The sequence below is a fragment of the Colletotrichum aenigma genome (genome assembly GCF_013390185.1).
Source record: "Colletotrichum aenigma strain Cg56 chromosome Unknown KSG_Cg56_contig01, whole genome shotgun sequence".
Classification (NCBI taxonomy): domain Eukaryota; kingdom Fungi; phylum Ascomycota; class Sordariomycetes; order Glomerellales; family Glomerellaceae; genus Colletotrichum; species Colletotrichum aenigma.
This window is the reverse complement of record NW_023500907.1, coordinates 6,156,914-6,172,301: the sequence shown is the minus strand read 5'-3', so window position 1 is coordinate 6,172,301 and position 15,388 is coordinate 6,156,914. Positions and strand designations below refer to the sequence as shown.

The 15,388-nt window shown below is 58.9% G+C and overlaps 3 protein-coding genes across 3 annotated transcripts; 1 reads left to right on the top strand and 2 right to left on the bottom strand.

Annotated features, from left to right (window-relative positions):
* Nucleotides 1-5,977: 5,977 nt before the first annotated feature.
* Nucleotides 5,978-7,481, bottom strand: CGCA056_v001622 (Eukaryotic translation initiation factor 3 subunit L; the record flags this gene model as incomplete). The annotated part of the gene is made up of 2 exons (XM_037316882.1): nucleotides 5,978-6,061; nucleotides 6,126-7,481. The coding sequence occupies 2 exons, from the start codon at nucleotides 7,479-7,481 to the stop codon at nucleotides 5,978-5,980; spliced, it is 1,440 nt and encodes a 479-aa protein (XP_037184387.1).
* Nucleotides 7,482-8,526: 1,045 nt separating this feature from the next.
* On the top strand, nucleotides 8,527-11,810 carry ria1 (Ribosome assembly protein 1; the record flags this gene model as incomplete). The annotated part of the gene is made up of 2 exons (XM_037316881.1): nucleotides 8,527-8,589; nucleotides 8,649-11,810. 2 exons carry the CDS (start codon nucleotides 8,527-8,529, stop codon nucleotides 11,808-11,810), a joined length of 3,225 nt encoding a protein of 1,074 aa, XP_037184334.1.
* A 1,277-nt stretch (nucleotides 11,811-13,087) lies between these two features.
* On the bottom strand, nucleotides 13,088-15,203 carry sce3 (putative RNA-binding protein sce3; the record flags this gene model as incomplete). The annotated part of the gene is made up of 6 exons (XM_037316880.1): nucleotides 13,088-14,268; nucleotides 14,325-14,621; nucleotides 14,681-14,770; nucleotides 14,906-14,947; nucleotides 15,069-15,125; nucleotides 15,200-15,203. The coding sequence occupies 6 exons, from the start codon at nucleotides 15,201-15,203 to the stop codon at nucleotides 13,088-13,090; spliced, it is 1,671 nt and encodes a 556-aa protein (XP_037184385.1).
* Between the last annotated feature and the right edge of the window lie 185 nt (nucleotides 15,204-15,388).

Here is a 15,388-nt window from a genome sequence, read left to right as displayed (position 1 = left end):
TTCGGCAAAGCTGAACAGGGCTGGTATCGTGGGCGCGCGTGGGTTTGGCTGCGGAGCGTCTTCTTTTATGGAAGCGGTTCGGCGTATGTAAGAGGCGATTATGCCAAGGCTGGCGGGGCCTCACAAGGCGCAGATTTGCCTGGAGATGGTGTTGTTGTCGATACAGGAGAGGGAGTTCTAACGAGACGGGGTGTGGCGTGGCGGTAGCGCGTCTCCTAGGTCCCAAGGGTCAGGAAATATGGTTTGGGTTGCTGCTGCTGCTGTGACTTTGGGTAGCAGACCAGACCAGACCAGGCCGACAAGATGGGGTGAGCAGGTGATCGTTGACCGGGATGGCAGCTGTCGAGTCGACGGTGCGCCGCGCAGAGATGAGCTTGGCTAAACGAGATGGAGCCACCGAAGAAGTACCCAAGCGGGAAGAATGCAGCGGAAAGGTACGCAACACTCGGGACCCGAGTTCGTGGTAGACATGCGCCGGAGAAGGAGTCCAGTATCTTGGCTGCGGGGAGCAGCGGCGCGGACGGCGTGGAATGGGGAGAGGATAAGACAACTGGGAAAAGAAGAAGCTCGAGAATGGTGTTGTAAAAGTCTGGGCATGCGTCGGTTACGTTATGATGCGAGAGGAAAAGCAAATAGCCGTCCGTCACAGAGACACCTGGATGGGCATGAGGTAGGTGGACGTGCAAAAAAGAATAAGTCGGGTGTCTGTGTCTGTAGGGCAAGCAGGTCTTGCATGCGGAGGATCTCTCTCATCTAAGTACAAGGGCATTCTACTTTTTTTTTCCTGCCCTTTCCTCGTTTGCAAGAGGCGGAGCGAGGGTGCACATCTTGAATGTGACGCACAGCGCCGTGGGCCGTGGAGGGCATGCAACCAGCAGCAACGCAGCAGCCGTAGCAGCAAGCAGCAAGGATATGTGAGGGGTGCGCTGCGGTCCCTTGGCCAGACCCAGACAGCCTGAGCCTGGGTCACAGTGTTGATGCTGAGGTGAAGTCTGCCATCTGCATGGTGGAGAGGATGGAATGTTCCAGGGGAGGGGGAATAGGGAGGGGAGAACACCAACACTGGCAAATGCAAACAGGATGGTGGTGCTGCTGCTGAAAGGGGAAGGGCGAGGTGAGGGATCCAAGGATGACGGCGGAAGGGTGGAGGAGGGGAATGGAGGACGGGGCACGAGATGGAGGGGAGGGGCCCGGGAAGCAGGCACTGGGTGTCTCGAGGGAAGGCAGGGGTTTACCTTCCTTACACCTGCCTTACACTTTAGAAGTAGGTAGGATACAGGTGAGGCAAGAGTGTTTTAGGAATGTGTGCAGTACTGCGGTATGTAATTGGAAAGAACGACTGTTACCTCGGGACATGGCACCTTCTCTACTTACGACTTCAAAAAGAAATAATAGCCTTTGGAGGAAAGAGCACTTCACTTTGATTAGGAATGAAGGGCATGGAAAGTCAAGAGGAAACCACTTTGCCCACGAGGCAGGTATCGCAGCAAGTACCTGCCCGTAGGTGCCTTCCAAGACAGCTGAAGGCAAGGTGAGGTGTAGCTGGGGAAGCTAGGGCCACAGCCAGGCACCTGCTGGTCCAGCTGCACCTGCTGCACCTGATCCTGCCCTCCTGGAATGGAGAATGGTACTGGACGACAGCACGGAGGAAGGCCCGATGAACACTCTTTCCGTTTGCTTCAGAACGAGACCGAACCACATCATCGCCCATCGCCTTCTCGTCTCCCACTTTCACCCATCCCAACGGACCTCTTTCCAAGGAAAACCCTACCATTCACAGCACCCGCCCGACACAAGATCAGCCAGGCACGTTAACTCTCCGGCGATCTCATCTCATATCTCATCCCTCACGACCTTCGGACCGCATGCCCTGGCCGCCTAGACAGCTCCCCAGTCCCAGGATCCGGTCGCCAGCCCCAAAATAACCTGAGAACACCACCCAAAACTCGCCAAGACCACCCAAGTACCGAGTCCAATCATCCAGTGCCTCTAACGGCTCTCATTACACATCTGCCTGCCTTTCAAGCTTCTCGGGACCCGTTTCCAAGCACCCGCCACTGCCTCATCCCTGTCCTCTCGACGCCGGACTGCTGCACACTTACACCCTCTATCGAGACGGCCACGGCTCGACCAGAACTGACTCGACTCAACTCCAACCGACGGAATGAACGAATCTTCGGATATTCGCCCATACCTATCCGTACGGATACCTAAGCATTCGCCATCCGCACCCCGGCGCCTGCTGCGCTCTCGAGTCTGCCCGGTGTTTGCTACCACGGTGCTGTCGGCGCCTGCAATGACATGACATGGCATGACGGCGCTCTTTGGGGGCCGGCGTGCCTCTGTCAGTGGCCCTCCTTGACGTACGCCGACGTGGACGGTACCTAGACTACAGACACCTTACAGAGTGTCTGGCGCATCAGACGCCGTTAGAACCACGCTTTCAACCAGGCATTTCGGCGAATGCTACACCGTGGCACGCCTCGACTGGGACATACATGATGCCTACGCACGCCTTGCCCTCTGTCGCCATCTTCTCTGCGAAACCTCCTCACCATCATCCCACATTCCCATGTTTCCCGTCTCACAAACCCCCGAAACCCAAAAATCCCACCAACGTGGGCGGCGGCACGCGGCAGCTTGCTGCGCCAAGCGGATTGTCGCAGCCAGCGGGCCCCTCCGAGTTCCTCTAGGTCCTCCGGGGGCTTCATCGCCAAACACCAAGCACAGCTACTGCACAAGCACACTCAACATCGCATTGGACCGACGCATTCCCACGTCTGCCCAGACGGCTCTCCGAGTGCTAAGATTGTCCCCGTTGCTCACTTGCTCGACTCATCACGACCGCGACCCTCCATCTCGTTCTTCTCGTCCACTCGTCAACCTCCAACACGGTCTTGGCAGACCACTCAACCATGTCGGTCCCAGGCTCCCAGCATCCAGGATGGATGAGAAGGTTGTCGTCCACCGCGGTCCTCACAGCAACCTCGAGTCGGTGTGCGCGCCGCCCTAAACCGCTTCTTCTGGCTCACAACTCCAACCTTGCTTCTTTTCATTTCATTCTCGTTAATGAGCCGGCATGCCTCTGATGAGAGCCCCGTCAGCCAACCTCGCGAGCCGGCCCAGCCAATCCACACTTCGTGCCCAACGCCAAGGCCCGAGCCAAGACAACTGTATCTTTTGTGCTGCTTTGGTGCCCCCTAGCCCTGGTTTTCTTTCCACTTCTGTGACCCGACGACGTGCAGGGCTTGATGGGCTTGGGTGGGCGGCGGCTCGCTTCCTTACCCTCTTCTTCGGCGCGCAAATATCTTGGCCAGGACCCATCGACGTCGCAGGAAGCCGTCTTGGTCACTGGGGTTCGACTCGAGGGGTTGGCTCCCTGGCGCCCTCCACTGTCGAGACAAGACCGCAAGCCCTAGAAGGGAAACACGCAAAGCCAAAAGGGACGTGTTTCCAAGATACCAAGCCGGCACCCACAAGCGGTCGGGAAGAGGCAGCCCATGCCAAGCTGAGAGTGAAGAGGGTGCCCATCTTCGCTCATTCCTCGCCATCTGGAATATTCCTGTGGTTGCCATGGCCCATGATGCCATTCGCAGCACATTGGTCTGCCCAGAAATCAGTCCCGATTTTCCGGCCTGCACGTCCTTGTCATCGATAACGTCTCACACTTGCTGTGTTACCTCTCACCGACAAGGTGCGCAGAGACAATCCGTGCCGCTTTTCCTTGCAGGCTCACCGAAACAAATCGAGCAAGGTCCCCTATCGGCTTGCAATCAACCGACCAGCCAAATGGCTTGTCTGAGCCACGGGTTTGGTCGGGGGCGGTCGTCGCTTGTCATCTATCAACTTTCACCCCGCCGGTGGGAGCTGTCGACTTCATGATTGATGTCAATTTCAGACGTCTTTGCGCCGTTTATGTCTGTTGTCGCCGCTGATCGACGGCACATTTCCAAGCCTTGAGAGATAACGGTTCAACAAACCGGCTAATTGTCAGCGTGAAATTGAAATCATATCGTGGGCTGAGGAGGGCTAATCGCGCGCCACGCTGTCGCATCTTCGGATGGCATTTACGGTGACAATAGATGCGGTGTGAGGTCTATCAAAGCGGCCCTGACGCAGCTTTAACGTTGCTGTGTGGCACACAGTCAGCCATTTCGTTAAGCTCGACCTCTCACCTGCTCCCTTCGTGCAGCTTTCCTATCTGACTTACAGCCGACAACCACCCATCAACAGTGCTTCCTGTCAGCCAAGCGCGGAGATTGTGCACATCTGCAACCTCAATTCTAGATTCCGCGATCGCTTGCGTAAGTCTAAACGTAATCCTGCGCGCTCGCCATCCTGCATGCCGATGCACCTGTAATAGCCGAGCGACAACATCCTCATCCATCGTCGAGTCTCCGCCAACACCCCAGTCAACCCAGAAGACGACGTCAAGCGCGCCCGTGATCTGCATTTCTGTCGGATTCCCAGATCACACCTCGAGATAAACTCTTGGCAACTGCAAGAGACAAACGAAACAAGCACACGCACACACGCAGGACAAATCTGACTCGCAGAAACTCAGCCAAGACATAAGAGCAAGAATCTAGGACAGCTAGAGCGAATAACGTGAGACACCGTTCAACATTAAACCGCTAGCCTCACGCAAGTGGCACATGTTCAACCACACCAGGTAATGTTCCTTGGGGAATATAGGCCTCCAATTTTTCTGTGCGGATCAGCCCGTCCCTCCCGATCATTTCCCCGGTCTGCCGACGCAGGCGTGAGGACGGACACAATGCCTGAATGGGAAGGCATATTCCCCGCGGGCTCCGCTTCATCGTCGCAAGATAATCGGCCATCGGGAGTGCGGGAGGCGGTTCCATCATCCATGGAGACCGCGGGGTCAAGGGGCCGGCGGTCGTCTGTGGGATCTGGCAAACGCTTCTATCTGAACGGTTAGATCTCAGCCTCCGCCTTGAGATTCCCGGACGAGGAGCCAGGATAGCCCCTCACTCCCGTCACCCTCCCCGCCTCGGGGGACGCTGCAGGCTTTCCCCCTCCCGTGGCAACTTCAGCCCGTTCAACCGCCGCGGGTGTCAAGGTTCAACACCGCAGCGACTGGAGGCATTGAAAAATGACCGCACATTCCCAGAAGCACATGTGCGGACACAAAAACTGAATCAAAACTGCAAACGTACCCAGGCGCAGGCCTTGGCGTGTTTCTCTCGCCAGGTTTCACATCAGAGGCTTTCAAGCGGGAAAAGTAATCTAAGGCACAACGTCGAGGTGACAAAAATAGGTTGCGCTCGACGACCTCATCACAAAGCCTTCTCATTTCGAGGGTACGAGGCACACGGCACAGACCGATCTTGACTGAATCTCTTGACTTGACTTCTTTACGGAACATTGCCCGCCTGCAGCCAGTGAAACTCCCCGAGTAGGAGCAGCCTCGATCGGCGCGACGAGCTCTACATGAGTGATCTTGTCCCATTCACCAGGGAGCCCTGGCCCTGGGGCAACCTTTTTTCTCCGTCTCAGCCTTCCGCACATCGTTCGCTTCTCCCTGAGGCCTCGAATTGATTCGGAATGGACATCGATCGTACTCTTCAATTCTAATTATTCCCTTTGGTTCACTTCATCCCGCCCAGCCAACCAGGCCCAGTGTTCCAGGAAGCAAAGACGCCTGAACGCCGTAACAATGCGAGCATCCCATCCTCCGGGCCTCCCTCGTTTTACCATCCCATGATTTTGCTTTTCTCCCCTCTCTCCCCTTCGTCTGCCTCGACCACAAGTGTCGTCAGTGACGAGGAGATCAAAAGTTTTCACCTCCCGACGGCAGGTCTGGTAGAAAGACACCATAGGGACTCTCTCTGCCCAAACCTGGTCGGCCCCCTCTCAACACACAGCTGTCTCTCTCCCCTGTTTTCCAATATGTGGCCAGCTGCACATCACTCTTGCCTCCTGGTTGTATAGGGCCCTAGTTCTCTGCCATCGCTCAAGCGTACGTGCGGGAGAGGTTGCGGAGGTACCAGTCCACCAGCTTGCGTCCGACCTTGGCCTCGGAGATGTGGATCAGGTCCTAAAATCGCATGTTAGCTTTGCTGCTGTATTTGAGAATCGTGCACGTAGAGGGGTCTACTTACACCCTGCATGGCGTAGTCAAGGTCGCTAACGTTGACCAGGTCGCCGTCCAACAGGCTGCCGTCGGTCCAGCGGAGCTGCTTGGTGCGCTGCTTGTTGACGAGGAGCCAGGAGCGGAGCTCGTCGGGCTTGACCTCGAGGAAGCCAGCCAGCTTGTTGAGGTCCATGGTGGTGTAGAGGCGCAGGTAGGACTTGACGGTGGGGCTCATCATGTTGGTCTTGACCTCGTCCATGAAGATGGCGAGGTGGTGCTCGACGGGGTCGATGTTGGACTCCGGGTTGTCAAAGTCGGGGGGCACGGGGGAGATGAACTTGGGGCAGGCGGCGCGGAAGAGCTCCTCGAAGATGGGCAGGGACTCGGGGCCGCCGCGCTGGAGCTTGAGGAGCTGGTCGCCGTACTTCTCGCGCAGGGCGGAGTGGATGGTGTCGTCGAGGCGGGTGGGGTGGAAGGCGACGCAGATGGCGATGAGAGCGTACATCTGGTCGTTCTTCTTGGTGATGGAGTCGTACTGGGCGTTCTTCTGGAAGTTCTTGGTGCGGCTGACGTAGACGAGGATGTGGTTGAACATGCGGATGGCGTCGGCGTAGCGGTGCATCATCATGTAGGAGAAGCCGACGTAGTAGTACGTGGTGAAGTGGGCGGCCATGACGCGGGCGAACATGGCCTTCTTGTTGAGCTCGATGTCGTCGAGCGTCTTGAGGGCGAGGCTGAAGTCGCCGAGTAGGCAGTGGACGCGCAGCAGCCCGATGATGGAGAAGTAGCCGAGCATGCGGTACAGGTTCTTGGTGCCGTACTCGCCGGCGACGGCCATGGGGTCCTCGTTACGGCGCATGGCGGCCAGCTGCTCGGTGATCTGGGAGCGCTGGATGAGCGAGTAGAGGACGTTGAGGACCGAGTAGCAGCCCCAGGTGTTGGGGTTCTCCTTGAGGACCTGCATCTCCTCCTCGTTGGAGGCCTGGCGGGCGATGCGCATGCGGTACGAGGAGAAGGAGTTGAACTGGTAGATGAACTCGTCGATGACGTCCCAGGCCCAGTAGTAAGAGGGCGGCTCGAGGTCGACGGGGCCCTCGGAGTTGAGGATGAAGTGGAAGAGCGAGCAGTAGCTGTCGTAGCTCTGGAACTTGACCTCGAGGGGCGCGGAGAAGTCGAGGGGCTGGGCGGCGGCGGCGAGACGCGACTGGATGTCGTCCGTCTGCTGGGCCATGGTCAGGCTGTTGACCTGCTCGAGGTCCTCGCCGATGATGCCATCCTCGTACTGGACCTGCTCCTTGTAGTCGTTGACGAGGGCCTCCTCCTCGACGTCGCTGTCGTCGTCCATGGTGCGGACGGGCCGCTCTCCGTTCTGGTAGCCGCTCATTTTTTTTGGTGGTCGGTGTCGGTTCGATCCTTCTCCGGGTTCGTTACCTGGAAAAGAACAGAACAGAAAGGGGGAAAGAAAAAAAAGAGGAGGACGGCAAAATTGCTCGTCGTCTGTCGGCTCGCGGGGTGGTGGTTGAGGACAGGTAGGCGGTGCGGCGGTCGTTCTCGGAGCGATCGCTTGTCTCGTTCGGGGGGGAGGAGGGAGGGTGGGAGTGGGGGTGGGCAAAATTTGATGTCCGCTCGCGATAACCTCAGCAAAATGCCCCCTCAATACGTGACCTTCTGCGGGATGTGTGTGGCCGTTCACTCACGGGAAAAAACGACAAGGTGCCAAAAACCCTAAGCGAATGATACCGCTTCGGTAGAGCGATGGCGCTCGGATGATGCATAGGCGGGGCGAAGATGCTTATCCGGTGTTTTGGCGGGGTCGGTGGGGCAAATCTCGGGCGGCCACCGCTGAGGTAATTGCAACCAACGGTGACCAGTGCTCTGCTGCTGCTGCTGACGGGAGATCCGCCTGGACAATGGCGGGCGAGAAAAAAAGTTGCATTAGATACATACACTGTACAACATCACTCATCGGCCATCGCAGGGGGGCTGAGTTTGACTTGATACGCTCCAATATCACATCACACACATACCAACTGCCTGACCTAACCTGCAGCAACGATAGAAAAGAGTCATCTTGCCCTGTGCCGTGCAGCCACACGTTCGAGAGCATCAAAAGTGGCGAATCAGCTGTGTCTGCTGTGCTTCTTTGCGGCGGCCTATTAGTCACGGGCCTGGACCAATTAGTCGCTGGATTTCATCATCACTGCCATCCGGACGACTATCCTTGCTCAACGCCCAGTCGCATCGACTTTCACCGTGGTGCTTGTACACACGACGTTGGCATATACATACGGCGCCCGATTCTTCTTACTTCACCGTCTCATCTCATTCACTCGGCATTGCTTTCTTGTCTATAGATCTTTTTTGATACCCCAACCCCACCTTCAACCTCACTTCCGTACCTCACTTTTCTCACATAACCACCGCCCAACATGCCCGTAGTTACACCCGAAAAGCTGGCCAGCCTGCAAAGGCATGCGGCCGACGTCCGTAATGTACGTGATCCCCCTTGGACGTGGTCTTCGCGAACCTCTTTATGGCTAACCTAACAAAGATCTGCATCCTGGCGCACGTAGACCACGGCAAAACCTCTCTCACAGATGCTCTGCTCGCCACGAACGGCATCATCTCACCCAAGCTCGCCGGCAAGATCCGCTACCTCGACTCCCGGCCGGATGAGCAGCTCCGTGGCATCACCATGGAGTCTTCCGCTATCTCCCTCTACTTCTCCATGCTCCGCCGCTCCGCCCCGGACGCGGACCCGGAGGCCAAGGAGTACCTCATCAACCTCATCGACTCGCCGGGCCACATCGACTTCAGTAGCGAGGTGTCCACGGCCTCGCGCCTGTGCGACGGCGCCGTCGTGCTCGTCGACGCCGTCGAGGGCGTCTGCAGCCAGACCGTCACCGTGCTGCGGCAGACCTGGACCGAGAAGCTCAAGCCGCTGCTCGTCATCAACAAGATCGACCGCCTCGTCACGGAGCTCAAGATGTCGCCCGGCGAGGCGTACACCCACCTCAGCAAGATCCTCGAGCAGGTCAACGCGGTGCTCGGCAGCTTCTTCCAGGGCGAGCGCATGGAGGAGGACCTGAACTGGAGGGAGCGCATGGACGAGCGCGTGCAGGCGGCGTCGTCCAAGGACACCGGAGCCGAGCAGATGACTGAGTCGGGCGAGCTGCATTTCGAGGAGCGGGACGACGAGGATCTGTACTTTGCGCCGGAGAAGAACAACGTCATCTTCAGCAGCGCCATCGACGGCTGGGCGTTCACCGTCCGACAATTTGCGGGCCTGTACCAGAAGAAGCTGGGCATCAAGAGGGACGTCATGGAGAAGGTCCTGTGGGGCAGCTTCTACCTTGACCCCAAGACGAAGAAGATCCTGGGCCAGAAGCATCTTAAGGGGAGAAATTTGAAACCCATGTTCGTTCAACTAGTCTTGGAGCCCATCTGGACGGTTTATCAGGCGACGGTCGGCGGCGATCATGGCAAGGGGGATCCGGTATTGTTGGAGAAGATTACAAAGTCGCTGGGGCTGAGCATCCCGCCGCACATCATGCGTGCCAGAGACCCGAGACTGCTCCTGACAACGGTATTTGCCTCCTGGCTGCCACTGTCCACCGCTCTGCTGGTCTCCGTCGTCGAGTCGCTCCCCTCGCCGCCCGCCGCGCAAGCGGAAAGACTTCCGGAGATGCTGGAGGACGTCCCCGGCGCCGAGGCCATCAACGAGAAGATCAAGTCCGCCATGGTCTCGTTCAAGACTGCCAAGGAGGACCCTGTGGTAGCGTATGTTTCCAAGATGGTCTCCATCCCCGAGTCCGAACTGCCTCAGAACAAGCGCCGCGGCCAGCTCTCCGCCGACGAAGCACGCGAGCTCGCCCGCAAGAAGCGCGCAGAAGCAGCACGCGCACAGGCTGCGGCCACAAACGCCCAAAACGGCGTCAACGATCTCTCGAAAGCACTGGAAGAGGTCAACCTCGATGACTACACCCCAGAGAACGAGGAGAAGGAGGTTGACCCGGAGCACCTCATCGGCTTCGCTCGCATGTACTCCGGCACCCTCACCGTCGGCGACTCCCTCTGGGTCATCCCGCCCAAGTATTCCCCCGCCAACCCGGACGCCGAGCCCAAACCGGTACAAATAACCGTCACCGCGCTGTACATGCTCATGGGCCGCCAGCTCGAGGCGCTCGAATCCGTCCCCGCTGGCGTCGTCTTCGGTATTGGCGGCCTCGAGGGCCACCTCCTCAAGAACGGCACGCTCTGCAGCACCCTTGACGGCGCCGTCAACCTCGCCGGCGTGGCCACCCTCGGCAAGCCCATCGTCCGCGTCGCCCTCGAGCCCGTCAACCCCGCCGACCTCGACAAGATGATCCACGGCCTGCGCCTGCTCGTCCAGTCCGACCCGTGCGCCGAGTACGAGCAGCTCAGCTCCGGCGAGCACGTCATCCTTACCGCCGGCGAGTTGCACCTCGAGCGCTGCCTGACGGATCTCAAGGAGCGCTTCGCCCGCTGCGACATCCAGGCCGGCGCCCCCATCGTGCCCTACCGCGAGACCATCGTCCGTGTCGAGGAGATGCGCCCGCCCGCCAACAAGGAACTCGGCCGCGGCATCGTCGTCGGCACCACGTCCTCCAAGCAGGTCTCCGTCCGCATCCAGGTCCGCCCCCTCCCCGCCGACGTGACCGACTTCCTCCTCAAGAACAGCGACGTCATCAAGCGCATGTACTCGGACCGCAAGGCTGCCGCGTATGACGAGGCCGAGGCTGCCGCCGCAGAGGACAAGATCGAGGCCGACACAGACCTGTCCGCAGCAAAGACTATGTCCCTCGACGAGTTCAAGCAGAAGCTCCAAAAGGCCCTCGAGACAGGCCGCCATCGCGAGCCCTTCAAAGCCACAATCGACCGCATCGCAGCCTTCGGACCCCGCCGCACCGGTCCCAACCTCCTCATCGACTCTACCAAGGACGGCCTCCTCTCCACGATCTTCTCCTCCGCCGCCGCCGGCGCCGAAACAAACCCCGACGCTCCCTCCGCCCCGCTCGCAGACGAGACCCTGCGCCCCTCCCACGTCGCCGACAAGATCCCCTACGCCTTCCAGCTAGCCACCGCCCAGGGGCCCCTCTGCCACGAGCCCGTCCAGGGCATCGCCGTCTTCCTCGAAGACGTGACCATCCACACCACCGACGACGACCCCAACCCGCTCGCCCGCGACCGCCTCCCCCGCCTCACGGGCGAGATCATCAAGACCTTCTCCGCCTCCCTCCGCTCCGGCATGCTCGACTGGTCCCCGCGCCTCATGCTCGCCATGTACTCCGTCGAGATCCAGGCCTCCACCGAGGTCCTCGGCCGCGTCTACGACGTCCTCACCCGCCGCCGCGGCCGCGTCCTCTCCGAGGCCATGAAGGAGGGCACCCCCTTCTTCACCATCCAGTCCGTCCTCCCCGTCGCCGAGTCTTTTGGGTTTGCCGACGAGATGCGCAAGCGCACCAGCGGCGCCGCCCAGCCCCAGCTCATCTTCGCCGGCTACGAGGTCCTCGACGAGGACCCCTTCTGGGTGCCCTTCACCGAGGACGACCTCGAGGACCTCGGCGAGCTGGCCGACAAGGAGAACGTCGCCAAGCGGTACATGGACGGCGTGCGGAGGAAGAAGGGCTTGTTGGTCGAGGGCAGGAACGTGGCGCGTGATGCGGAGAAGCAGAAGACGTTGAAGAGGTAGCGAAAAAAAAGTTGTAGGCATTGTAAAAGAGATTAGAAAGGAGAGTAGATAGAATTCACGAGCGTTTTGCATCATCGTATACAACCCCAGAGGCACCAAAGTTCAGTGTTTAAAATTTGCAACTTTTTGTATTCCCATTCAACACTATCATCTATTGCGCATCCAGCAAAAGCCCACCTCCCGTATTCCTTCTCGCGAACCCCCTCGTCCAATCGTTCTTTCGTCACACCAGGAGGGGAAAAAATAGAAAAGCACACCAACGATTTTTCCCGCGCTCATCGTCGTGTTCTTCGTGCACTCTTTCTCAAATCGTCAGTTGGCAAAAGCGTTTCCGGCTTCAAAAACACAAGCTTGCATGAATTTGTGGTATCGAAGGAAGGAGACAAGAAAAAGGGGGTGGAGGGGAGAGTGGGCAACCGTTTTAAAAGACAGGGAGAAAGGACTCATAAGCGTGCGTGTCTGGTAAGAATTCGAAGGAAGCTCTATTCGTAGCACTGCATCAGGTGGGTTCGGGGCCGAGACAAGAGATATTCGGAGGATCTGAGGAAGGCGGCGATAGAGAGGAGTAGTTTTAACTGGTGTTTGTGATTTGTGATTCCCTAATGCTCCTTCTTTTTTAACGTCACTAGGAGCAGAAAATCCCTTGTCGGATCGAGGATTTGCTGGCGAGTCGAGAGAGGAAAAAACCCATAGGCCGAACTTTTCTGAGCGCGACAGCAAGAAGGGGGAAACGAGACAACAAAGGAGAAAAAGATACGACGAAAAAAAAGACATTTGGTCATGACACCCCTTTCCCTTCCAACATCCATGAGCCCTTATTTTTTGTAACCACTTCGCAAACTCCGATGAATGCGTGCGAGCTGCGCGCCTTCTCCAGTCGTTGAGAGTCGAGGAGACTGTTCTTTTGTGTTGCCTCGAGGAGAGGCAATCCGAGCAAGGACCGTCGAGGGTGCTGAGTGTGTGAGAGTGAAAAGGAAAGTGATTGGTTTTCTTCTCCTTCAGCAATCCGGATGAGCCAGGTTTCTTCCTTCGCGGGTGAGAAGAGCAAAATATCAGGAAGAATCGGAAGATCGTGGCCCCCCTCAAGCTCCGATGATGCGGTTCATGGCGTGAAGTCGTTCGTCAGAATCGTACGAGTCATCTGGGTATATGTGACGAGGAAACTCGTCTAGGCCCGGCATACAGACAATTGGGCGCAGCTTATCCGCAATGTATGCGGCCTTTGCCCCATCATGTCCAACTGGACGCTGAAGGATAGTGGGAGGCGCATAAGCCCTCTAGGCAGTGCCGCGAGGGCCAACGTTGCGCCGGTTCTTGTTGGGAACCGTAGTCCAACCGTCCTCCTCAACAGGGGCCTCGCCGTCGGCGGCGGGGGTGGAGGGCTCACGGGCAGCAGGACCGCCGTTGGAGCGCGGGGGGCGGGCGTTGTCGAAACGGCCACCACGAGGACCGGCACCGCCACGACCACCGCGGGGTCCAGTGGGAGCACCACGGGCACCTCCGGAAGATGCCGATCTCCAGCTGCTGGCCTCAGTGGCACGGGAGGTCTTGGCCGCCTCGCGGGGCTCCTTGGGCTCCTTTGATCGGATAGGAACCTTCTGTTCGTCAGAGGCACCGTTCTCCTTGCTCTCATCCTCCTTTGCGGCTTCGGGGGCCTCCTCGGCAGCCTGGGCAGCCTGGGCAGCCTCCTCAGCAGCCTTAGCCTCCTGTTCGGCCTTCTCAGCAGCCTCCTTGGCAGCAGCCTCCTTGGCCAGACGGCGCTCTTCCTTGGCCTTCTCGTCGGCTTCCTTCTTCTCCTTCGCCTGCTGCTGCTTCTTCTCCTCGATCTCACGCTCCTTCGCGGCGGTATCGATAGGACGGGCGGCACCGAAGGGGCTGGCCTTGGAGTCAGTGCCGGAAGGGGAGAGAACATCGGGGGCTTCGGAAACGGTGCGCTTGGCAAGGTTCAGCCTGGGGCGGCCAACAGGGGCAGCAGGGGCAGCGGCGGGGGAGGACGGGGCCTCGCTGCCATCGCGAGACTGGCTACCGGACTTGACAGCCGCGTCAGGACGCATCTTGGATCTCCACTGGTTGTCCTGCTCGGCGGCGGTAGGGGTACGCTCGGGGCGGGGGGGACGAGAGTCCTGGCGGGGTTGCTGACCCTCTCCCCAAGCAGCGGGAGACTGGTGCCGGTTACGGAACTCGCGGGGTCCATCATTGGTGCGGGGACGGCTGCCCTCGCGGGAACCGCGCTCCTCCTTGGGAAGGGGAGAGAGGGGGCCTCTACGCTCCCAGTTGCCGAAGTCACGGGTCTTGCCGTCATCCTCGCGGGGCTCGCGGGGCTCACGCGGGGCACGGCGCTCGCCAAATTCGGAGCCACGGCGGTCGCTTCCACCACGGCCGGGGAGGTCAGGGAGGGGGCCCTTGCGGGTCCAGTCGCCGAAATCGCGAGTAGACTCACCGCGGTCGCCACCACGGGCTAAATATGTGTTAGCAACGGTCGAGATATTTGTGTCGTCGCGTGGGCATGCTTACGAGGATCGGCGACCTTGATTCTGATGACACGGCCCTGGAAAGACTGGCCGTCCAGAGTCAAAGCCTGCTTCAAGCCCTCGAGGTCCTGGAACTCGGCGTAGGCGAAACCTTTGGGACGCTGCTGCTCGCGGTCCTCGATGATGCGGACGTTGACAATGTTGCATCCCTCAAAGAACTCGGTGACGGTCTCGACGGTGGCATCGTAGGAAAGGTTGCCCAGGTGAGCGGTAAAGGGGGGCTTGTCGGGGAGCGTCTGGGGGAGGTTCTCGCGGATGGAGGAGTAGCCGCCGTAGTCCCCTACAATATCATTAGCATGTGGGTTGAATGACGTAGAGGTAGTTGGAATAAAATCTCACTGCGCTCAGGGCGATCGCCGCCGCCGCTGCCCCAACCACCTCCGGAGGGACGGTAGCCAGCCCGCTCAGGAGGAGGAAGTGCCTGAGTGCCTGCAAACACATGTCAGTGGACGGAAAGCCTTAGAGTGCAAGGCTGAGACGGGGAGCTGTCGCATACCGGCTGCATAAAGGTTAGCGAGACTGTCTGCTGCATGTGGTTGGCGCCCGAAGGAAAAAAAAACTCACTGAAAGTATCCTCGACCTCATCTGCCCACGATCCTCCGTAGCCTGCACAATGTCAGTATTTCGTGTCCATAATCTGCGCGGCGAATCCTGTCGTTCGAAGGGTTGTGGGCTGCTTCGGGGTTCGGAGAACGGGGGAAAATTTTGTCGAGGGGTTGCGACTGACTTTGGTCTTGCAGGAAGTCGCCAAGCGACATCTTCTGCTGTTCCTTCTTCTTGGGAGCTATGATGACATGACGAGTTAGCGCCAGCACGGGTCTGAGGCGACACGACGGTCCTCGACGAAGGGTAGCTCACCCATGATTGCGGTGTTGAGGGGGCTTCGCGCAACGATTCAGATCGAGGCGCGAGGCGGGGGAATGGTGGTAGCCGAACGAGGCGGCTGTTCGCAAGGGGTGTTGGTAGTGGTGCGGAGGCTGGATATCCGAGGGATATTCTGCAGGTCGAGATGCCGCCGTGGGAGGGAGGATCTCGTGCGCCGGAGTC